This window comes from Puntigrus tetrazona, chromosome 17 (assembly GCF_018831695.1).
Source record: "Puntigrus tetrazona isolate hp1 chromosome 17, ASM1883169v1, whole genome shotgun sequence".
In the NCBI taxonomy this organism is placed as follows: Eukaryota; Metazoa; Chordata; class Actinopteri; order Cypriniformes; family Cyprinidae; genus Puntigrus; species Puntigrus tetrazona.
In genome coordinates, this window is record NC_056715.1 from 2,391,650 (window position 1) to 2,418,393 (window position 26,744).

The following is a 26,744-nucleotide window of genomic DNA, read 5'->3' on the forward strand; positions in this document are numbered from 1 at the left end:
ATAGGTGCTTACTGCTCACCAGTGTTCATTTCCTGTTTAGAGAGGAAGCAGGGACCACGAGGCAAAGCATTTTTAGAAGAAATCTGTATCTCAGAGAGACACTTGTGTAATAAATTTAGGGAGCGTGTTGCCTTTGTATCTGATCTACTTCTTCTATTCATTACATTTGCAGATTCTATCGTTGTGATCTGATAGGTTTGGCGTGTAATTTTATTGAACGGCTGTTCCAGGAAGATACCGTCTAAACATTCCCGCTTTAAAAAAAAACGTAAGGTTATTTTTGAAGCGTTTGTACATTTCGACAAGCCAAGCGAGATACACAGCCTCTCCCATAAGTAAAGCTGTGGAAAGAGGGTTACTTTGGTCTTACTTTGACTTTCTTCCTTCCTAAAGCACCAAAGCCAAACACTGTAACCCAGAGTTATCCGAAGAATACCAATTGGACATCTGGTGCGGGGGATTTTGCCGCTGGTGAATTTTAACCAATGGACATCTAGAAACTTTGGCTTTTTCCCCCCCTCCAACCGGACATTGATCCAGGTGTACATCTCATCCATTTCTCGCACGCGGTAAAGCTGTCTGCACAGAGCTTATCGCTCACCGCTACACTTGTTTTCCGGCCTGATTTATGACGGCTTCAGAAAGGTCCGCCAATCCCATAGGCTCACGTTAATGCACAGGAATCCGCTGGCGTCGACGCCGCGGAAATCGCGCTCTCCCAGACAGCTTTCCGTAGAGTCCCGTATGATGAATAAGCGCTTCGTATTAATTGATCAGAGGGAAGGCGGCTGTCGGGATCCGTCACGGGCGGCGAGGAAGAGCTCAAGCTCTTCTTCCTCGACCTCTGTAGCGTCCTAATGAGTTGTTGGGCATCCGCCAGGTCTCCAGCCACACTAACCGATGTCCTAATGAGCAAGCTAGCTAACTGAAGCGGCCTACGCCAGGCCTGACAAAACGACGTCTGTTTGAGCTGATTCATGCCAAGTGTCTATTACAAAACATATCTATTAGCCGTCTCAGTCGCCCTTCCGCAGTCTCTCTCTCTCTCTCTCTCCCGCAGTGATTACGCCCTTTATTTTGATGCTGCGACTCAGTAAATCAGACGCTACTTTGGAGCTCAGTCGAGTCGAGACGTGCTAGCATAAATCCCAGATTTACAAGAGAGCGCGCGCTCATAATGGATTGATTGTGCTTTTCTCAAGTAGAAAAGGAATGATCTCTCTTCCTGACAGAAATCCACTGCTCTCCTTCTCTAGTGCAGCTCGTTTGATTTATAACGTATGCCGTGCGTTTCAGCGCTCAGGCTTACTTATCAAACGCCGCTCTTCAGGAAAAGGTGCCTCAGGATTTTGTCAATTATTATCAGAGCGGTTTTGCCGTAGATTTTTGATTAGTCCAATTATATGGCAAGGAACTAAACTACGATCAAGATCTTAGAACCGTAATGTGGACATGCACTATTTATTGTGAAATGTCTTAGACACACATATATAAGTGATTAAATAAATGTCAATAATAAAAATTAATTCGTTTATTGTTATTACAAATAACGTTAATGTGGATTTAAAGTTAATGAATCATTTATAATAGTAAATTATTTTTTATTTGTATTATTGTGCTCTCTGGAATCATTTTGTGCTCACTTCATTATCACATAATACAATAATGTTATCTTAAATTCATATTTTATATATATGCACAGTCAGATGGTTGTTATAATAACCTGCTAGTTATTCATTATGCGTTATTCCTTGGATGCATTTAAAGTCTTTGTAACTCGCTGATTTAAATGCAATATTTTAATGGATAATATATAAATGTTGCATTAATATTACATTAATTATAACAATTTGGTTGATTAATATCAGCAGTCATAGTGATCATTATGAAGTCGTACCGTTTATAGTCAGCGTTTATGTCTGCAGCTAGGCTAATTAACTATATTACCTGACAGGAGAATTATTGACATCATTATTATTAAAAAGTGTAATTATTCCTTGAACATTGCTGTCTTTTATCATATTGCTGTAATTGCTGTTTTAGCTTGCATCTCAGGGGTTATTGCTGTAATGCCCAGTTATAAGTGGGAACTCTTACAGCAGTGTCAGTTGTCAAGGTCACCGTCCAAGATGGTCTCAGAATCGCTTGCAGATACGTTGTGTGTGGTTTGTCCTCATTTGAAGGAACAGCTCATAATCACTGCTTTTAAACAAAGCCATTCATAGAGTGTATTGTGTGTGACCGTTTTCCCCTTCAGAAATCTCAAACTGAAACAAAGAGAAAGAACAAAGAGAGAGCATTAGAATACAGCACGGTGAAGCAGCGTCCAGGGGCCCGACTCAAATCAACACCCAGAGGCCCTTATCAACTGTTCAAGGAATAGTAGCCTTGTTTAAACCAGGCCTAGCCTCCTGGACACACTAGGGCTGGCTAATATAGATAAATCAGTGATATCTTGATGTTTGTAGGGTTTTTGATTATATATTTGAGTACATACATGTATGTGTTTTTCAAGTTTGTATATGTTTTTGTTTTTTTGTTTTATAATTTTCGTATTTAATTATTTTGGGGGAAAAAATGTGTATGTATATATATATATATATATATATATATATATATATATATATATATATATATATATATATATATATATATATATTTAGTGCTGTCAAATCATTAATCACATTTAAAATAAACGTTTTTATTTATATGTGTACTATGTATATTTATTATGTGTGTGTATGTATAATATATAAATACACACAGAAACATTTTTGATATTGAAAATATTTCCATGTATATAGCCTATTCATATTAATTAATTTATGTTACAAATAAATATATTAAATGTATAAACATAACATATTTTTCTTAAATATATAATTGCATGTGTGTATATAGTAGTGTTGTCAAAAATGTAGATATTTCGATAAATATTGATACTGATGTAGCTGAACGGTACCGATACCAAGTATTGATATACCGATACTAGTCGATCAGTCGCATTTTATTGTTTGTTACTTTGGCAAACACCACGAGTGTGTATATGTATGTACACATACGCACATAATTTTGCATCACCAGCAAATTCATCACAAATTTATTATAGATTTTCAGTGTTTTGTCCAGCTCTAAGATGAACTCCCACAGGCATTCAGCCTTCCCACTGTCACAGCTATTGACAGCCGGGCTGGTTTGGTGTGTGTGTGTGTGTGTGTGTTTGAGTGTGTGAGGTCCTGTCTCCCACACACCCTTGTGTCCGAGCTATTTAAAGTCATAAGAAAGAGTTAACAAGCCTTCTCCCAGCTGAGAAAGAGGAGCTTAATGAACAGTATGGAGATCAGCGATCGCTCTCTCCCACATGAGCACAGAGGAGAGGAAAGCGTATGGGTGGATGGACAGACGGATCGATGCCATCTCAAGAGAACCGGTGGGGTTGAGAGAGAGAGCGAGCGTTACTCCACAGCCCACTCATCAACCGAGTGTGTTAGTGTCCGTTTCTGCTCTGGTCTTCTCTGCTCACGGATGAAGCTGTCTGACATCCTGAGATGAGGAAATGCTGCAAAACAAAAGAAGATCTCTTACTACCACTGATGTTTTTCTGAAGGATCACTGAATTTTCAGTGGTATATGTTCTACACATGCTTGCTTATTCTCTTTTGAATGGCTCGTTATATGTCATTTATGTTGCTGTTCCTTTAAGTGTTATATATATATATGTATATATATATATATATATATATATATATATATATATATATATATATATATATTATTTATTTATTTATTTATTTATACATTTATATTTATATTTTTGATCAATTTAATGCAACAAATTCAGCTTTGCATTCCAGGAATAAAATACATTTTAATAACACAATCACATTTTACACAGCTATTTTGATGTGCAATAATGTTTCAGAATATTAATGTTTTTAATCAAATAAATGCAGCCTTAGTGAGAATAAGATACTTCTTTCTTCAAAAACATTATATAAATATATATATTGTACATCAAAATAGCTGCGTAAAATGTGATTGTGTTATTAAAATGTATTTTATTCCTGGAATGCAAAGCTGAATTTTCAGCATCATTAATCCAGTCCTCAAGTTTCACATGATCCTTCAGAAATCATGCTGATTTGTTAAAACATTTCTTATCATCAATATTGAAATCAGTTGGGCTACTTAGTATTTCTATATGGAAACTTATATTTCAATAAATGCAAAAGGACACATTTATTGATTTGTAACATTATAATTGTCTTTTCTTATATTTTTGATCAATTTAATGCAACCTTGCTGAATAAAAGTATTAATATCTTATACAAAAAATCTCATACTGACCATATATTTTGCATCCATATTTTGACCTAGATGGTTTTTGCCCATTATTGTTCATGTAGTTTGCTTCAAAAACACAGCAAATTATTAACAAAATCTGTTCTGTGCAGATATCCGATCACGTCTGAAGTTCTGTTCTGTTTGGAAAGAGGCACTTTTGAGATGACTAGAGATGCGTGTAGATGTGCTGACATGTTTTAGAAAGCAAACGCAAGCGTTAACCTTTAAGCGGCGGTGAGCTTTTGAACCATGATCACAGGCAGCTGAATGTGTGCTGGGAAGTTCAGTCACTGTGTCGTCTGCTGTACGGTGGCCCTTGTAAGTCAGATGTTTGTATTTCCCCTCAAGGTGTCCTGTTGCCTGGAGAGAGAGAGAGAGAGAGAGAGAGAGAGAGAGAGAGAGCATAAATCAGAATACTCTTACAGCCAGCATCTACACCGGCCCTCTGCAGCACAGCCAACTGAGAAAGAGGAGAACAGGCCATAATCCACCCATTTAAACAGCATTTGTGTCTCACTCCGTTGACTCTAAAGGCTGTTGCATTCCTCTTTGGAAGAAAGTTTTTATTTTAAAATGTTAACGTTTATTCGTTTCGGAAATACTCAGCACTGTGCAAATAGTTTTTGCAGCGTAGCAAACAGGATGCACTGTTGCAGTTTGAATGTCAGGAAATAGACTTGTAAGCCTTGTTACGACTTAAAAAAGTTTTGAGTTATGACATTTTAAAGCGCCACTGTTACGGAGTGTGAAGTGAATGAAAACATCCTGCAAAGTTTTAAAACTGAAAGTGCGCCTTGTATAAAGAGCCCCGAGTTGTGCCGTGTTGGCATCAACGGGGAATATTGGCGTATTGCTCGCCCGCTTGAAATGAAAATGCAAATTCGCTCTTTGCCACTGGGTGCCACTTTTGTATTGTTAATAGCTGTTTACACGGTAACGGCTGTAAACAAAGCAGCGCTGCGCTCACAAACGCTGGCTTTATTAGGAAATGGAAATGAAACCAGGCCAATCATCGCAGATTAGCATCACGCAAAGCAGGATAGATAGATAGATAGATAGATAGATAGAGATGGATGGCCACTCTTCACTGCCATTAAGATGAGAAACAACAGCTTTCTGATGTCTTTTGGGGCAATCAGTCAGCTAGTCAGATTTCTGCTTTAAAAAGCTCTTGCTGGTTTTGTTGGCAAAGTGCATTATATAGTCCATGGGTGGCCCGGGGGCATCCCAACTCCAATGAGATGGTGGGGACAGTTTGGTCCTGCGGTACGGCTCAGTCGCTGGAGGCACGATCTGTGTGTTTGCATGGGACAGACAGATTATAAATGTGTGGCGGCACGCAGACTTTGCTAATGACTGTTGTCCGAACAGCAGGAAATTTCACTGTAGATTCACACTCTTTAACCAAATAGATGTCGAGAGCTCACTGTTGCCTTAGCTAATTAGACTTCATTACTGGCTAACAAGGATCAAATAGACTTTTGCCAAACACTGCACCTGATTGGCTGGATTTTGGACCGCTCCAATCTTTATGTGCAGTGTGTACTCAGAAATAATTCTTCACAATGTAGGGAAATATATTTTGCCTGCTCGCAAAATGTATATAAAGAAAAATAAACCATTTATTAAAATAGATCATGTGCACAATGAAATCATGTTAAAATAGAATTTATTTTATCAGTTTTCGGTGTCACATGAACCTTCAGAAATGCTCAGTTTTTTTATTACTACCAATGGTAAAAACTCTTTTTTGCTGCTAATATTTTTGTTTAAAAATATGATAAAAATGTGAATTTCATCTCAAGAAATTGCTGAACACATAAAGCAAGTAAAATGTTTCTTCACCTTGGTCCATAAAATGATAGATAGTTAAACATAAAGATGTTTCCCATTTTTTTAGATTTAGCAGTCGCTAAACGAATAATGTAAAAACAAGTGCATATTATAAGAAAATAAAAGTGTTTTTGACCTTGCATTGTTACTGAAATAGGAACATTTTATAACCAATAATAGACGCACTTGCAAAACAAAGTTGTTTTGGGACTTCGTGTGATGCAGTTGCAACATCTAATAGTCCAATGCCCCGTAAACAACCAGACCCTGACCCCTCGACTCAAACATTGCTTACACTCTTCAGGAAGTCGAACGGCGTAATTTAAAGCCTGATACAGCAGCAGGCATCAAACGCTTTCAGCTGTCCACATCGAAGCCAGACATCACCCTCAAGCTCATCAGATGATCAGACCCGAGGAGCGGGATTGTACGAATCCTATGCGTGAACGTACCTGCGGACGTGTTTGTGTGTATGTACGTACGTCTTTCTCCCCGGCTCCTGTTCAATAATTCATCCATTCAGCGCGGCGGGGAACAGACACAGATTTATGGCTTGTGATTGTGCAATGTCTGGATTTATCAGGACCACGGAGGGAAAATTGACCAGAGCTACAAAAGGCCGTTTCTGCTTGTATTTGATCAGCATGAAAACTCATCAGAACCGGGCGGATGGAGGGAGAGAGAGGGTTCGGAGGGAGGTTTTCATTAAGGGATCACGGCAGCCCCCTGGTGTTTCCCATCTTCATCTGACTGATCCAGAGCCGGCCGGACCCCCGCCCTGCTCCCGATTAATATGAAACTGTTACAAGAAAATGAGAGTTTATTGATTTGCGCCAATGTTTCGAGCTCTATTCAGATGCACCGGGCGCTGACGGATAAGTGATTCCGATAAAAGAAGGGAGAGCTGGAGAATAGGGTAGAGCACAGCATTGACACGGCCATATTTAATCTGTCTTACAGAGAGACTAATAGGGCCGATTTCTGTGTTTTATTTAGCGACTGATTTAATTTGGCTTGGGCGGCACTACGGACAATCGCGATGGTAATGCCCGTCTTGAGGACAGAGAGAAAAGAGGGCTAAGGTCTTAGATTGCCACCTACAGCTATGACACTTCCCCTTTATGGAGAGGCGCTGGGATGTGACTGGGGGGACCGAGGGGTTATTGCCTCTGCAGATTTCTCCCCTGAGTTGATTTTCATTTTCTTGATTTTCAAAGTGGCCAGTGATCTGTAACGGGCCTCTACGGCGGGCCGAGGGAGGCGAAACGGACAGAGGTTAGCCGGAGACTGGAATGGGAGTCATTGTTCCGTCTTTCTCTCTTTCTTTCGCTCTTGTCAGCAAATACTTGATCCCCGTTACGTTGGGGCTGTGTGCAGCAGGCACTGTTCCGTTCGTCTGTCATCATTCATGACGATTTGTTATTTGTTGGATTTATTTTTTTTTCCCTCGAGATGGCTTTTCAAGATGTGTAAGCTGATTTAAAATAATAAAGAATTTTCATTTGCTGAATTAAATAGGCAGATGACTACAGAAAATATGAATATAGGCGAATAAAATGGCATTACTGCATTCTTATTTAATATATAGTCGTATGTGCAGCAAAAACAAATCTATATAATAATCTAATGGCGTGAAGTACATCTTTATTTTCTTTACTGAACTTCCAAAAAGGCATTACCTCATTATTTAATATGAACCAGTTTTCCTATTGGATATCCATCAGAAAAAGCAACAATGTTATATAAAATGAAAAATATAAAAATAAATATATATATATATATATATATATATATATATTATATTTATTATATATATATATATATATATATATATATATATATATATATATATATATATATATATATATATATATATATTATTTTATTCTTAATATATATTTATTTATTTTTTGTTAGGTAAAAATTGTAATTAATTAATAAATAAAAAAAACTTAATTATGAAATTATTTTTGTGCAGGTGAAAGTTTATAAGGATTTAGAGTTTTTTTTTCAAAGTTGACTGAAAAGACAAAAAATGACACAAAATACTTCCTCTGGATATCCAGCAAAAACAGCTGTATTAAGTTGAAAAAAAAGATTTTGGTCATCTACCGATATAAGTATTAATCTTAGGTTACACCAGTGAAAGTCATTTTTAAAAGTTAGTTTCAAAGTTTTACTATTTTGCTTTGCAAAACTGAACTTATTCTCCCACCATCTGTCTGTCTTTCTGTCTGCAGCATTGATATCGCATCGTATTTATATAGTAGGTTATATATGTTTTATCTATATATCATTTTGCGATTGATAAAATATTTGGATGTGAAGTTGCTCTGAAGTGTCAAATGCGATCTTTGTTCATGGGCTTTAGCGGTCGGCTCGCTGGGTTTGCCGATTTTGCACTCCTTTGTGATTTGGCTTTTGGTCTTTGCTGTCACAAGTTCTGAAGGTTGAAGGGAAAAGCAATGTCAGGAAGCTGATTGGTTGCACAGAATTTCTAAGACAATCTGAATCTCATATTCAGCTACTTTGCCACAGTGGATTAAGATGATCTAAGGGAGCTTTGTGAGCTCGATAAAAATCAGGAACGCCGGAGAAAAGAGCGCAGGGAGATTTTTACCCTTTTTGTCCTTCCAAGTTAATTGTTAAAGTTATTGTCTCTCTGCAGCGATGTTCTGCTCTGCCTGAAACGAGAGACGTGTTGCCTATGAATTTCATATCACTGTTCAGAAACACAAACAACACACACATGCACATATATTGATGAACCGATGAGGACTTTCCGTTGACTTCTCTTGTTTTTACACTGAGCTTATGAACTCGCTCAATCTTTTCAAATGTGTTTTTTGGTCTAATGAAGACATATTGGTAAATAGCAAATGAGCTTTAGTTTACATTACTGGCTTGAACATGATTTGCTGCTACGGCATAGAAGGGGGCGGGACATCCTCATTCAAGATAGCACTTGATTGGACAGCATTCTAAATCTGTGTAGAGCAGAATGCATCAAGTCCATATTCAAGTAAAATGGACATGTTTGCGTGTGCTAAAAGGGAATTTGTATAATAGGATTTAGATGGCCTCAGTGCTGACAGATGGGAACTAAAAGCCACAAAAATATCATTTTAAGCCATTTTCCCTCTGGGAACTGTTGGCTTGCAGGTTTTAGACATTTGCTTTCCACAATGTAGATAAAACCTGGCGCACACAAACCAGTACAGGCGCACTACAATTTAAGGCAAAATCTGTTAAAGCGTTATTGACAATAACAGTATATTTTGGCAACACTTTCTATAAAACCTTTTAAGTAATCACAGTGTAATGCGTTGACCGTTACCACAGTTATATTGCAATATTCTGAATTCATTTTAAGCTTAAGCGTAATGCATTAAATGTGTTTCTGATTCTTAATGCAACTATGCATAAATATATATATATTTTTACCAATTATCAATTTTGATTCATGCAACTACTATACATATGTGTTATACTGTTTTTAGCATTCTAAATATATGGATTAAATATGCAGCATATAATGCAGTGAACTTATAAACAGTGCTGCATAAACATTTTTTGGTGTTTACTTTTTTGTGCGCATTAGCTTTTATCTGTAACCATCCAGGAATTAATCAAACACCATCCTTTTTATCAATCGGATCCATATTACCATTTCATGTGTGCTTGTTTTGATGGAAAGAGCTTGTCGGTTTGACGCTGCCTCTATTAATTGCTTCTGATCCAAAGACTGATTGGAATATTGACGGATGGGCCGCTGAGAGCCGCCTGTAATGGCTCATATGCATAGCCTGAGGTAAAGTGCCATGTATCAGCGCAGAGAATACACACGGCCCACGGCTACTGATGCCCTCCATTTTTCCTGAAGTGACAGGCTTGTGTCGGGAGGTAGAAGATTACGGTTTTGTGCGGAAGTGGCGCGCGTGGTATTAAAGGTGGATAGAAAGAGAAAGCGAGAGATGGACTGCTCGTCCTCCGTCTGTCTGTCAGCCAGCAGTTAAAGGTTACTGTAATCTGAGCCGTGTAACACTCGAGTGGATCTGAGAAAGCTCCCGCAGTTAATAGCACAGGACCATGGCTTAACCCTTCGCCTCATCTGAAGAGACCAGAGCCACGCTGAGGGACATCATCTCACAAACATACAGTGTGTCTGTTTGATTTGCGAAATTAGAAGACCTCGTTGTTTGGCTGACAAATATTACTCAGCCGCTCCAAGCTCAGCTAGTGTCAGAAGTGGAAACTTTCCAGAAGCCTTTTCCCAAAAGCATTCATTCGGTTGAAGTAAGGCGTCTTCATTCATATCGTTGGCCTTTATTATAAGGCAGATAGATATGAAACCCTTGGAACATCTTTCGTGATGTCCTATTTATTAAATTAAATATTAAATATTAAATATTTTGCCCCGAATCCACCCCTTGGCAAAAATTACTCGCATCATTTTAAAAATAGATTAGTTAGTTGCAATATATATATATATATATATATATATATATATATATATATATATATATCATTTACACATATATATTGTTGCACCTATTAGTTAGCCATTTATGTGTGTGTGTGTGTGTGTGTTTATTTGTTACACACACATACACACACACACACAACACACACACACACACACACACACACACACATATATATATACATACATATATGTTTACATTTGTATAATATCTAAACTGCCCAAAGCATGGCTAGAAGTTCAACTTTCCAGAAGCCTTTTCCTGCGAGCGTTTGTTCGGTTGAAGTAAGCTGTCTTTATTCATATTCTCGGCAGTATGCTTTTATTATAAGGCAGATAGTCATTAATTTACAGAATCAACGCTGGGAACATCTTTTGTGATCTCATATTAAATTTTAGCCCCGAATCCACCCCTTGGCAAAAATTACTCACATCGTTAAAAAATATTTAATTAGGCTGTAGTTTATTCGCGGCTCACGGGGGAGATGGGATTTGCATGAGGCAGGTCGCCTCTCGTGCCGGTGAGGGAGATTGGATGTGAGAGGAGATCACGGGGTCACCGGTGCAGCCAAGGACTCCCATTTTCCAAGGTCAGACAGGTAGAGAGGTGCTCCCCTGGGTCTCTGCTCACACAAGACAGCTCCGATTGGCCCTTAATTATGTCCTTCCTTTAAGCCACTGCCGGCTTTTGTTTTTCCAGGGATATCTCTCCTCTCTCTTGTCCACTACAACAATGGCGGCGCTTTCCGAGGAGCCCTATTATTATTTTATAGGCTCGGTAATCAGATGATTTACCGGGAACCCTAATGGATGAGACCGCGTGAAAAGCAGAGGTTAATCATAGTCATGTCAATCATAGTTTATGGTGAAGTCTGTGCTTGTGGTCCAACGGTACGGCTTTTTTTTATGGCCGATGCTGATATTTAGAAAGCTCAGCGGTCTGCGGTTGATGTAATGAATAGTATGAGAAATGCTAAGAGATATTCAAAGTTTGCTGAAATTCAAATGTATTTCACATAGTGCTGATTAATCGAGATTAATGGTTGTGTACTGTGTATATTTATTATGTATATATAAATGCACACACATGCATATTGTATATATTTAGAAAACATTGTTACGTTTATAAATTAAATATATTTATATATAATATAAGTTATATGGATATAAATGTATGAATGCAAATACATGGAAATATTTCAAAAATATTTGCTGTATGTGAGTGTCTATATATACACATAATATATATATATAAGTATATATACATATAAATATATATATATATATATATATATATATATACATGTGTAAAATGTATATATATATATATATATATATATATATATATATATATATATATATATATATATATATATATATATATATATATTAAAAAAACTTTTATTTTGGATGTAATTAATAATAATTCATCATTTCACATCACAAATTTGACATAATATTTAATTGTTATGAAATGTAACACCTCCTTTGAATATATTAATGTTCTTTTAAATAATTATATTTTTACATTACATACAAATTCACAGTATTTTTTATAAAGCTAAATGCCTACTTTTTCAGAGTGAATATTTTACAGCTTTTAATTATATTTTATATTTAAATTAATTATATATTATATGTAGTATATTTATTTATTTTTATATAACTGTTTTCATATAACAACATTAAAATGTGAATAACCATATATATATATATATATATATATATATATATATATATATATATATATATATATATATATATATATTATTAACACACTATTGTATTTTTTTAAATATTATAAACAATATTTATAGCAAATATTACATATTATGCATTTTTTTTTTTTTTTATCAAATTTTGCTCAAAAAGTTTCTCACATAAAATAATGTTTTCTTCTAGCTGAGTGTTTCTCTTATTCAGCTCTGCTGTACAGCCGAACAGATTTTTTGGTTCTAGCTCTTGGCAATCGGGGCAGCAGGGTTTGCATAATTTAATTGGGACTTTTAGTTCCCAGCTGGAACAAAAACAGAAGGACCAATGATTTGAACCCCACTCGCTCTATCTCATGGTCCAGACAAGCTCTCGCTGAATTGCTTTATGATTCACAAGTGTTATCAATTGATGGGAATATAACATGAATCATTTATTAAAAGAGTAATTACATGCTATGAAACGTATAATGTTCCATTTAGCACATTTGCGTTAAATGCGTTAATTAATTCTGAACCCTCCAGCCAACATCAGTTTATTTGATTAATACTTTTTTTAAAGACACTGACATTTTAAGGAACTGAAAGGAATTTCTCCCTCCTCTCAAATGTGTTCAATGTGCTTTTCTGTCTCTGAGGATTGTGTCTTTTCCACGTTCAAGTTTGTAATAGTTGCTATTTTTTTATCATACAGAAAACACAAAAATTATGATTAAATACAAGCAATTTTTTTTACAAATTTTTACACTTTTTTATTTATTTTTACTTTTCATGATTTTAAATAATGTATACTTTTGTGTGTGTGTATATATATATATATATATATATATATATATATATATATATTTTTTTTATTTTTTTTTGGACAATTTTCTTTTTCAAGTTAAAATTAATTCTACGGTACTGTGCGCATACAAGTGTTTCGGAAATCAGAAGCAATTTACAGAAGCGACTCGACAGCCAAAGCTGAAAAGCTAGGGGTCATTTCAAGCATCAGATCTTTGCTATCTCACATCAGCACTTGCAACAGCCGTTTTATCTTAGCAGTGAGTCATGATTGTGGATTTGCATGCATGGACGGGGCCAAAATGTTCCTGGACTCCAAACAGGTTAACTGGCAGGGAGCGTGAGGTGAGAGCCGTGGCGGCGCGTGTTTGATGCCAGCGAGTAATTGTGTCATAATGTGAGAGACGAGAGCTGGCAGCTTCCTATTGCCGTTTGGAGGGGTTCAGTGACACTTGACATGCCTCTTCAGCTTCACAGAGCAGGGCAAGAGAGAGCGCTGGAGTAAATAGAGGGAGCTAATGCTGGCTTTCATGCAGAGACACGGGAATGAGAGAGGGGGCGGGGCTCAGGCAGAAAGGGGCGGAGTGAAGGGGAGGGGTCAGTTCTTCCAGAGCTGCTCAATCATTAAACGGAGATGGACTGATTTTTTTTTTTTTAAAAAGGCAAACTCTGCATGACTCTGTGTTGAAATTCAAGACCTCATACCTAACACTTTAAGAAAGCATTACAAACTTTAGTTTTGTTTAGTTTGATATTAAATATTTCAATATTTACATTTAAAATAATTTAATGTAAACTTAAAAATAAATTGAAAATCAAATCAAATATTAATAATAATTAATAAAACAATAGAGTAAGTAATAGAGTTATTTATGTTTATCTGGAATTGTGAATTTCTTTTAATAAAATATATAATTAACTTAAAAAACTAATATTTATTCATTTTAATTAGAAAATTTCAAATAAATCTATTTAATAAAATATAATATTAAAATGCAGTTATTTATATTTATTGAAAAGTTGTAAACAATTATTAAATATTACATTCATCTACTTGAAGGTAACATATAGCTCTTTGTTTTATATTTGTATGCAAGTATATTAGCAGAGGTTTCTAATGAAAAGAAGTGTCAAATAAAACGATTCCTATGCATTCACAACACAACAAAACATTTAAGGTGGGGTCAGAGAACCTTTGACTCCGCCCCCACACAAACTAGCAGAAAGAAACCCCCATCGTGTGATGAAATTTGACAGCTGGGAATTATAGCTTTGATAGAGCAGAACAGTTAATAGGCGACAGCTGACATTTCTGAAACCTTGCTAATTAAGGGCTTCCTTCTTAAACTCAAGCATAACATCAGGGTTTTTTCTTTTCTACTCCATTTCCTCTCTCTCTCTCTCTCTCTCTCTCTCTCTCTCTCTCTTCATGTTTGTAAAATCAGGTGATTTCATTAATGCGTGCCAGTCAGTCTTAATAAGCCAGAGGAAAGAGAGGGGGCTCTTATTGAGTGACCTTCTACAAAATAAGCATGTTGCTGGTGGGCTCTGTCCGTGGCCCCACTCCAGCGAGCCGGGCCTCATTTACAATGCAAAACCTCCTTCTGTAATCCAAGTGTCCTTTCTGCAATCACAGAGCATAATCTGCTGCTCTCTTGTTACAGACAACACTTTACCGCACCGGCCGCCACACGATGAATATCAGAGCCGATATTATTTTCGCGCCGCATTGTTCGCCCATCTTCACATCGCAGAGATTAAGGCAAGACGAGTGCTTTGTGCAGCCACTTGTGCTGAAAAGTGGCCTCATTCTAATACTGTTAAAATAGTCGCCGGGCCGTGTGCGTGAATTATAATGGACACAAAAGGTTTGTCCGCTCTCACGTGGAAAAGAGAGATAGCCTTACATCTTTGTATGGAAATAGATTTTTTCTTCATTGTAATGTGTTCACTTGCTGGGAGCCTGTCATCTGTTTTTTTTTAAGAAAAGCTCAAATTGACACTATTTGCTTTATTAATAGACAATTGTAGTCCTGTTGTAAATTTATTAGCTGATGTTTTCCTCATTTTATAATTAAAAAACTGCTGCTGCTTGTAGCAATTATCACAAAAGGAATCAACCATCTATTTATTTAAACTGAAGTTTTTTATTAGTGTTTTGTATTGTAGAAAAATATGTAAAAAAAAAAAAAAAAAAAAAAATATATATATATATATATATATATATATATATATATATATATATATATATATAAAATTAAATTTTTAAATATTTCAGTGTACATCTATATATATATATATATATATATATATATATATATATATATATATATATACACATATACTGCGCTCTGCTCTATCATTATATATTAAATATATATATATATATTTATTTTATTTTTTCAAAAGAACATTTACCAATCCCAAACCACATCAATCTTAAAAACTACCATTGATTTTGTATTTAATCATACATAAGTGATATATAACTGTCCAGGAAGGCTGAAAGTCCAAAACTCCTTGTATTCAGGTGTAATGAATGATTAAATGCTCATGAGAAGGATGTAATACTAAAGCAATAATAGAATTATTATGGTTCCTTTAATGTTTATTATTATTAATAATGGTTCCTGATGGATTCTTACCTAATTCTTGACATTAATTCTTGACATTAATTCTTGACATTAAATACAAATTATTACAAAGTAATTATTAAGATTTACATGGTTTGGGATTGGTAAAATGTTCTTATATATATATATATATATATATATATATATATATATATATATATATAGATAGATAGATAGATATAGATAGATAGATAGATATATATAATTAAATATAAATATACATTAAATATACAGCATGAGCTTATCTATAGTGCCTCTGGACTCTCAAGGTTAAACACAAGCTGATTTTTTTTTCTTTTTTTAAGTGAATGGCTTGTTTCTTCTTTTTGTTGGGATTGGACTCCAGTTGTCTGTAAGCCGGTTGAAAACCTCAACCCCATCTCTTTAGTTCTTCAAAAAGAATCCTCAATTCTTTGGTCTACTGGATATAGGCGCAATGTCAGTCTTCCAGAGAAAGATCCAGAAAGTCTTACTTGGATTGTGCCTGCAGCTTTTTGATGCCCAGGGACAAAAAAAAGAAGAAGAAGAAAAAAATCAGATGTGCTGTTGGGTTTCTAGTGTATGAGAGGCCAAACAGTAAGAAAGAGACAAAGAGAGCTGGAGAAACAGACAGACAGTCGGTGGTCCTGTTGCACAGTTGTTTTGGTTTATGTTTCCATGGATTTTCTGTGATTTATTTTTTTGCTGTTTGTTTTACAGTAAGAGCCCAGTAAAATGTTGTGTTTAATGTGTGAAGATGCGCATCAATTGCTTCAGTAAGCATTCTGCTGAATATTACACCTAGACCGTGTTTTGGGTAAATATTTGACTGTATTTATATGCAGTATCAGGGGTAATGCATTACAAGTAACGTGAGTTTTTTTTTTCTAATAACTACATTTCCAATCAAATATCTAAAAAAATTTTTGCCACATCTATTTATGGACAGTTCTAAAAATAAATAAATAAAAATAAATAAATAAATATATATATATATATATATATATATATATATATATATATATATATATATATATATATATATATATATATATATATATATATATATATATATATATATATATATATATATATGTATATGTATTATTTTTATTTATTTTTTTATAAATTTTACATTTTCATGTGTAATTTTTACGTTTTAAGCATGTGTAATGTCAAGTGGCAGAAAAGTAATACATGAGTAAATATAATGCATTACTTTCTGTAAAAATTTAATATTTTTTTATGAGTAAAATATTATAATGCATTACCTTTAAAAGTTTCCATACAATAGATTTTGTCCAGTTTAATAATTGTTTTTCCCCTCACTCAAAAATTAATGTACGACCCACTACAATGACATTTATTGTAACAATAGCTTATCTTCCAAAAAATCTTCTATTATTAGATATATTTAGAACAGGAATCATTAGACTTTATTTAAAGATCACAGTGCAGCCCCCAAAATGCGAATTAATAGCAATTCTAATTATTTACCAGTCTTCGCCGCTATCCTTCAAACCACTACGTTTTACCTATTTGTAAGCAGATTTCCGAATAAAATAACATTTAGTGTGGCCTGATGATAAAACATTATTTCATCCGTGCTTTGACTTTTTTGAACAAAACGTTGCACGTTTAACACGTAAATAAATTCACGGTAGGAAGCTGAATTTGATAAAAACGTATTTATTTTATATGATCATTTTGTTTTGTCTTATTTTATTGTCTGTCCACTAGTAGACTAAATGTATTTTTTCCTACCTGCTAGTTCGAAACTGTCCTCGCATAGCCCTTTTGTTTCTTTCTGACGACGGGACAGCAGAAGGCCTAAATCTACAACACAGCATTGTTCTGTTTCACAGTCGTAGCATTGTGCCGAAATAACCCGAGCCCCGTGCCTCTGTCAGCGGCCCGTCTCTTTATTCATTGTTTCTGCTTGGAATAATAATTTGTGAAGTACTAAATTGCTTTGAGGGATAGGACATTAAAGGGATTATTCTCATGTAATCCGCGGGTCCCTGTAGACGTGGACCTGATCACAGAACAGCGTTACTCAGAACACAACAATAGCATGTTTAAGACGCGCCGCAGCCACAGCTACTTTAACCGCCTGTTCTTGTTTTTTTCCTTGTCATCCCGAGTTAGCAACAGTAAATCCGTTTTTCCCGCCCGCTTAGCAAATGAGCGTGTTTAAAGGTTAGACAAGCACGCGCTAATTATTTGATTATTTGGACGAGCTCTCGCTCCCCTTAAGAGCAAAAAGTTGTGCCTCGGCGAGCTGAGGAGAGGCAGAGGAAACCTCCGGAGGGAGGATTGAAGTCCAAATAAAAAGAGCACAAGTGCTTTTAGCCAAGCTACAGTTACAGAAAAGCACATTAAGCTCACTACGAAAGATAGCCGGGTAATACTTCATACTAGCCTTCATGAATAAGTCATTAAAAGACTTTATATAATGCTAAACAGATCATATGGGAATTAAAATTTCATGACATTTTTAGCTGCGTGAGTGTATATGAAATAATGATCTGATGAGAAATTTGCTGGAGCTCACTTGCACTAAAGTCGCAGGGCGCACACATAAAAAGAGACAAAAAATGTACATATATATTGTTTGTATCATTGCAATTGTAGTATTGTTTAAATACTGTGTTTATTTATATTTTTGAATTTGCCTTTTATTTTTTTAAGGAATTTTATATGCTTTTGTTTTTTAATATTTTAGTAATTACAAGGTCACACTATATTTTAGTCTACTTCAGACATTCTGCTGACTGTAAGTACATGTCGACTAAGACTGTGTCCCCGTCTCTCGTTCGTGCGGCTGCAGGTGGAGCTGACGGGCAGCAGTGTGTTTGATTACGTTCATCCGGGCGATCATGTGGAGATGGCCGAGCAGCTGGGCATGAAGCTTCCGCCGGGCAGAGGGCTGCTGTCTCAGGGCGGCGGGGCCGAGGACGGGGCCAGCTCTGCCTCTTCTTCCTCTCACTCTGAGACACCTGAGCCAGGTAAGATTATGAGCTGGACTGTGAGCTGGACAGGTTAGAACACCAGGGGTTAAAGTGTCTAGAATTTAGACGTCATTGGCACTGTGTGTGTGTGTGTGTGCAACAGGCAACCTTGGGTTTGTGTTTTGTGTTCTTTTTGATGTTTGATTTTTGAGTATACTAGTTTAGTTTACTACTCATAAAATAAGTAAATAAATAAATCAAATAAAAAATATGATTATTTTTATATTATTTGGTTTTATTATTATTTTAATTAGTTTAATTAGTTATTTTATTTTTAATAGTTTGTTTTGGCCCTTTAACTTTTTGTTTTATTTATTTATTTTTATTTAATTTGATTAATTTGTTAATAAATAATATATATATATATATATATATATATATATATATATATATTTATTTTTTTTTTTTTTTTTTGGTGAACAATTTCACTTCGCATCAAAGTCCTTGAATGTAAATTCATATTATAATACAGTTTTTAGTCTTTTTAAAAAATGCATATTCTAAAAAATATCTATTATTGTTATTATATATATATATATATATATATATATATATATATATATATATATATATATATATATATATATATATATATATATATATATATATTAATAATAGATATCTTTTAGAATATGCATTTTTACATAAATATATAATATTTATATTTGGCTCTGTTTTGGTGGTGTTTTTTTTCTGCAAAAATGTTTAGGTTTATTATCAATCATTAATACCAACCTTTTTATCCCTAAAATGTGTTTTTTGGGGGGTTTTGTTTCTACAAGACTTTTTACTTTAATGTCTGGATTCTGCCATTTGAATCGTTTTATAATTTGAATAGTTTATAAATAACGTTAATAACATGAATAATTTCCGTTTTTCAGCAAACCATCTATTACACCGTGGCTTTGTGTAAAGGTTTCATTCAGTGATCTTGAAGCTCCAGATTCGGCTTATGCTATTCGTTTATATTGCTTTATATTTGCTAAGTCTGTTTATTTATTGATACCTAAAGCTATGTTTCTTTCTGAGGTCTGTGTTATAGGTGCGCCGCACCATGCGGTCAATATGATGTTCAGACACTGAGTGGACCTTAGGTTGCCAAAAGCGTGTGTGTTAATGGCACGTGTGACATGATATACCTGATGAGTGTCTTCCGCTCGGCCCTGAACTCTCCAGGGGCGGCCCGTGTGGCGGCAGCACTGTAACACAGGCTTACCCCGCTCCCGAATTTAATTAGACGAATTGTATAGCAGGGATGAAAAGAGGTGACATTCCTCATTGGAATTCCTTTCAGGGCTCTTATAGACTTTGCCTTCCAAATGTTCCCATTTTCATTGTGTTGTACTGATGATAATTTAAGTATTAGGGGAAAATCCATTTATAAATTAAACAAAATGACTTGATATCCATCAGTCCCCGAGTTCATCAAGCTGTTCAAACATGAGGGAGATTGGCTGGTCGGCCCGGGTCTTCCGAGAGCTTCAGTAATTAGATCTGCCAAGGATTTATTCTTTGCTGATTGGAGCTTTAAATTAATTGAAGTTCCACATTTGTGGTTTTGTCCTTTTCGTGGCGTTTTCTTTTTCCTTTTTTTTTTCTAGCCAGGCAGAAAATTCACACTGGCAGACTCGAAAAGTGTGTGCGCGCGTGTGTGTGTGTGTGTGTGTGTGTGTGTGTGTGTGTTTGAGTGTTCATTTCTTGGTGAGAGTGAGCGAGAGGGTCTTTAATGGTTTGAGGGCTGGTCTGATGCTGAGATTTATTTGTGTATACGCAGAATCATTAAAAATGTGCTTTACAATCAGATAAAGGGCACCGCGGTCTGTCTTTTAACACCAAAGCTTCATTTATAAATCATGAGGACCAGAGACACATACTATACAAGACGTTTCTAAGGAGAAAAAGCGCGTGTTTAAATCCAGCCAGCAGCACGATGCCATACCTAGACAAAAAAATTAAAATCAGTGACGTTGTCTACAGTGTAATCTTGTTAGTATGTATTTGTTGCCTTCATTTTTTTGCATCGTATCGAACCCCTAAAGGGGCATGGTGGTAGATGCATCATTTTTTGCACAGAACTTTTGTGTTGTCTTTTCAGAACTATTGTGTTTAAACTTAAACTTAAGCTTAAGGAAGCGCAGAAGAACGCATTGAAATGCATTGTTTCTTCGGGAAGTGCAATATATTTGCGAAAGCAAATGTTTTGCGAGAGAGAGTGCAAGGTTTCTTGGGAGAAAGCGATATTTATGCGGAAGTTCGTCGGCGAGCGCATTACTTTTGTGAAAGAATGTTTTGTGAGAGAACGCGGACGTAAGGGAGCGGAAGTTTCTCGGGGAAACGCAATTCTTTTGTTGAGAAAATTCAAGCGTTTTGTGAGACAATTTAAATGTTTTGTTGATCGAGCGTAAAGTTTTCTGGAGAATGCAAATGTTTTGGGATGATGCAGTAGCTTAGCGAAAGGACAAAAGCATTGAAATATCATTTTTTCCATTACCGTGTCTCCCCAGGGACTCTGCAGCATTGAGAGTGTAACGTTATTTTACTACCGAGGTGATTTTCTTGAAAACCAAGACTTGAGCACAGCAAACAAGACAAAAATGTATTTTTTTTTTATTAACATTTTTTGTTGTTGTTGCAGATATTTCATTATGTCATTGTAAATACTTCGCCAGCGATATATCTTTCTGCTTCTTGACTTTTATATTTACCTGCGCGCTGTGTCTGGCGTCACATCTGCGTGCCAGCCGCGCTACTGTCATTAAGATGAATGGGAATGCTAATAGTTATCTTTCTGCTGGTATAATAGTCCTCCTTGGGACACCAAATCTCCCTCTTGCGCTCTGTTATTCTCTCTCTCTGAATGAACGGCAGGCTGAGCAGTGTTTGAGGTGGAGTCAAGCGTTTCACCTCCTGTCACCTCCCTCACATGTGTGCGTGTCCTGCCTATACGCTCGTTTTTTTTCCCCCCCTCCTCTTCCTGCCTGTGATGTCACTTGTTTCATCCGCTCAACCTGCGGAGTAAATTGTGTTATCAACAGCCTATTTTAAATATCTGGCGGTGCGGAGGGGAGCGCGAGTTTTTTTTTTCCCTCATCACTGGCTCCATCTCTCTCTCTCTCAAGGGCATGACACGCCGGCAATAAAGCGGTAAAGACGGCGCTATTTTTCTCGAAGATCGTAATCCTGCTGTTTGTCAACAAGAGGCTTTTGATGAGCGTGAAAAGCAGCCCCCCGTTCGTGCATTAATAAAAGAAAACGATTCAAGCTTCATTTGCAATGAGATGAATTTGGAAGCAGACGTCTGTGAGCCTGTGACATCTGTCCAATCGGCTCTAGCGCAGAGAGCACTGCTTTTAGTTACACTTCCTTTAACCTATTCATTCCTTTTAAGGGAGTTAAATGTTCATCTAACGGCTAACAAAGGAGAAGTCTTTTAACTTGGAGGAATGCATTCTTCATTTCAGAAAGTCTAGTTATTATTAGCACTGGTTATTGTAGCAGTAGTATCTGTCTATATATCTATCTATCTATATTGTTATGTTTTTATTCTAAAATTAGCAGTCGTAGTGTTGAAGAAGCTACTATGTATTGTATGTTGTATATTTTAGCTATTTTATATCATTTATATAGTTATGATCGCGAGCAAACCTGAACCGAACAACAATAAACATGCATTTTTAGATTATAGCTTCAAAAATCACATGATGATTGATTAATGATTGAATCATTTGACCGAGCGATTCTGTTCTGTTGAGCTAGTTCTCTGAAATGATTCATTTGAGTCTAAAGACAGCTCATTACTGTAAATTGCTTTAAAAATATATTGAAAGCAGTTTATATTGTCATTATATTTAGTTGGTTACTCCCCAACACTATAAGCGGTGATAATTATATACAATATTAATGCAATATGTTATAAAGATCTTGATTTTACCTCAGTTATGGAGTTTTGGCACAGTGTGTACATACTGGTATATGGTCATGTATCTTGCATCTTTGAATGCATTTAAATGTGAAATATCAATATTGTAATGATCATTTAACCTATTGTAATTGTATATCCACATTTCAGTTAATTGATGTTTTAATTTAAATATTAAAATGACCAGATATTTTGGTTTCAGCTCAGTTGTAATGGACACACGAAGACCAGTGTAATGTATGCCAGCATACATCGACAAAACAAGAGATGTGGCATTAAACAATGATAAAAAAGCACAAGATACTATAAATAAAGGGGAAAAAACACCCGAATTAACCTTTGGCAGTGCTGCATGTGAGGATGGTGGGCCGAGAACATTGTGTGAGGAGCGCCGGGTCCCAGCGCAGGGCTGAGCGGGCGTCTCGGGGCGTCCAGAGCAGCAGTCGCCCATGGGCAGGGTGATCCGGACTCTCCCGCAGGGTCAGACCTTTGATTTGTGTGGATTCTCCTCTAGCCTTTAACAGGTGTCTGCTGCTGCGGGTGACATTTGAAATGCAAATAGAGCTCTTTTCCACAAGGCCTCTGATTCTACCCCTGTCAGACCAGAAGAAAACCTCCAATAACACACACACACACACACACACACACTCTACTGTACACAAACACACATGCACAGATTCACACTGAAACACTGTCAGATAAGACTTGTGTTCTGAAACGAACAGGAAGAGGCGGGAGTGAGACGTCTGGTCGTGCGTTTTTAGATCACGTGGTTTAATTGTGTTCATTTCCGACACACAAACTGCGCTTTGTTGTGCATTTTTAGCAGTGCTCATTTTGAGCGGTTACGTTTGAATGCACGTTCATTGACACATTGACAAATCGTTGACTGTGTTTGATGAGACATTAGTGGATCGTATGTGAAAGAATGAGCTCGTTGTGGTCACTTCGCACCTGATGCAAAATGCCATCAAAATGCAAAGCTTTAGTTTTAAGCTGAAAACACTGAAATAGTGCACTCTTTGCATATGAAATAGTTTATGAGTAGAAAATGTAAGTAGCTTAATCCCACATGAGCTGTAAAGCAGTGACGTTTTATTTCAATATATTCTGCATTAATAAAAAAAAATCTAGTTCTATTTAGCCACACATATAATACCTTAATTTTGTTTTACTGCAATGATTATTTTTCACTTCATTATTATTAGTAGTAGAAGTATTTATTTTGAAAACATATGTTGTATCTTGTTAAAATATTTGCAGTTCTCCTCAGTATTACATGTAATACTGTAGTTTAGTGTAACTGTATTTAATAACATTTTTAATATTTATATAATATGCTATTTATAACTGTAAGAATACAGATACATTATTTGTATGTTACATTTTTTATAATACATCACACCATAGGACACACAGGACCATTTTTGTTTGTCAACTACCCATATATACATGTGTGTGTGTGTGTGTGTGTGTGTGTGTGTGTGTGTGTGTGTGTGTGTGTGTGTGTGTGTGTGTGTGTGATAAAAAAAGCAGTATCCTGCAGCTTTAATATATATATTTGTAGTCTTATAACACTATAGTTTAGTGTCAGCATAATGATTATTTTTCACTCTGTCTTTTTGCTAGGATATGTGTTGAGTTTCATTCAGCCTCAGGGCTCTAAGGACACCAGAGGCATCTAGCCGAGGTCGCTGACCTCAACGGCTGCTGTCCACTGTCTGGGTCATTAGGGGATTCTGTGGTCTGCATTACCCAGAATCCTCACAGGTGAATCTCGCCCCATCGTAGGTGTTTGGCACATATAGAGAAGTGTCCTTGAGAAGAGTTGGGGGTCACGCAAGCAGTTAGCGCTGGCTCAGAATACAGATAATGGGATTAGAGCTCTCGGACGGCACACATTAGCCTAACAAACCTGTCTAATGCCGTGATTCTCATCAGTTTCACACACTTTTAGTACTCTTGTTGTTTAGTATCCACCGTTTGTTTTCTTTTAGAGTAAGAGGAAGGTTATCTAAGTACGTGTTACAGCATTGCGGTATCAAACCAAATGGCATTCATAAACAAATGACGCCAGGCCTGTTAACATGTCGTCCACGTAGTCACACAAACACCTGGGTTTTGGGAAAATGGGATATCACTGGGGTCAGGAGTGATCACATGACCAAAACTATTGGAGGAGTTTTAATTGAAATCTGAAGTTCCTGAGGTCTGCGGCTCAAACATATTGATTTTATTCAGGCTGACCCAGCCAATGGGGTCACGTTTGAACCCATCTGACATTTCTTCAATTCATCTCACTTTCCGAGCCCCAATACTTCACCCTTTTGAGAGGCAATGGGGGTGTGTGTGTGTGTGTGTGTGTGCTGCGCTAGAACAGACAGCCTAATATCATTTGTCTTCTGTAATCACGTGACAAACATGGGGATTTAAATTATACTTCATTTTTTTGTTTAAGTCTTTGTGCATGATTCATCGTCAAATGTTTTTTTCTAAAAATATAACAGCTGAAATTTCACACATTAGTATGTGATATTTTGTGTGTGTGTGTGTGTGTGTTATATTTATATACTTTATTACCAATTTACAATGCCTGACTATTATTTATATATTATATACTATATATTATTTATTATGAACAATGAACAACATTTCTACCAAAGTAATTAATATACACTATAATCTTTAAAGGTTTGAGGTCCTTTATTCCAAAAGGAAGCTTTAAAATGAACTAAAGTTGCATTAAAGGCATATACTATGTTACCAAAAATAAGCACAGTTATAATATCCAACCAACTAAGGTTATTGTCATAACCTTAGATCAATGATTTTGAAGGATCATGTGATCATGTATTAATGCTGAATATTCAGTTTGGCATCACAGGAATAAATAAGATTTTAAAACGTATTCAAATGGAAATAATCGTTTTGAATTGTAACAATATTTCACAATATAACTATCCGTTTTACCAACCTCAAACGTTTAAATAATCGCGTAGGTTAACGTTAATTTATATATATAAAAATGTCACTTTTTCATTTTACCGTTAAGGTGTTTTAACAACTTTTAGTTCTTTTAGTAAACTTGTTGTCATCTGTTCATCTGTTCATGTCGTCGACTGATGATTAGCTTAGCAACATGCTAGAATTAGCTATGCTAAACAAGCTTTGTTACCGCCAGATTAACAGTATAATGTCTTTTAAGTGTGTGCATTCACATCTGCATGCTCAATCAGAGTGCGTTTGTGACTTCAGCGAACCCTCTCGCGCACTTCCCACGAAAAGCTTTTGAGATAAGTTGCAACTCCTCAAATAAATGCCGCCTACGTAGACAGCAAACAGCAGAGAAGCTCCTAGGGTTTAACAGAAGTTGCTCGTGACTGATCTGTCTAGAGCTAACAAATGTTAAGAGCCACAGGAGCTCAGAGATCTTACGCCGACACGTTTAATACCGGCCAGCCCGAAGTATCCCGTCTGGCCTGCATCCAAACAAGGAACAGCTTTCCGAACCAGACGTCTGCGAAAAACACAGACCGGCCCTGCTACGTTATCAACCCAGAGAGGAAGGACGAGTTTCCGGAGTTGGGCTATGCTATAGATGCGTCTTCTGACAATTAAAGCACGGCCACAGCTTGAGTTTGTTTTCCCGCAAAGCGTAAGATCTGTTTATTCTGCCGCACGCTTCGTTTTGATTAAGAATGCAAATCCGATTCTTTTGTCCATCTGCGTTTCTGTCGGCGAAGGAGTGCATTTAATTAAAACAAACACCGGTGTCTGCTGTGATGTTTTGCCGTTTTATCTATAGAGCGAATCAGGCCAGATCAGGCGCTCAGGTTGTCTCCTCGTCTCGGCTGTAAATACTAACGGAGTGTTGCAGGTGGCTATTGTGAGTAAAACATGCGTATTTGTTTTCCAGTAGCGTCTATTACGCCAGGCATGACTGGGACGCGGATTCAGAGATTTGCGGCGTGATTTTTCCAGTGGCGGTCTCCAATCACAGATGGCAGATGGGGAGGGTTTTTTTTTTCTGGGCAGGAGACGGTG

General features: G+C 36.2%; 1 protein-coding gene across 4 annotated transcripts in view; it reads left to right on the forward strand.

Moving 5' to 3' along the window:
• The window catches only part of LOC122362283 (neuronal PAS domain-containing protein 3), a 272,325-nt gene that overhangs the window by 208,676 nt on the left and 36,905 nt on the right, over positions 1-26,744 (forward strand). For all 4 annotated transcript variants that reach the window (XM_043263690.1, XM_043263691.1, XM_043263692.1 and 1 more), the window contains one exon: positions 18,601-18,778. In XM_043263690.1, the coding sequence (XP_043119625.1) occupies positions 18,601-18,778 (178 nt within the window). The remainder of the gene's footprint in view (positions 1-18,600; positions 18,779-26,744) is intronic.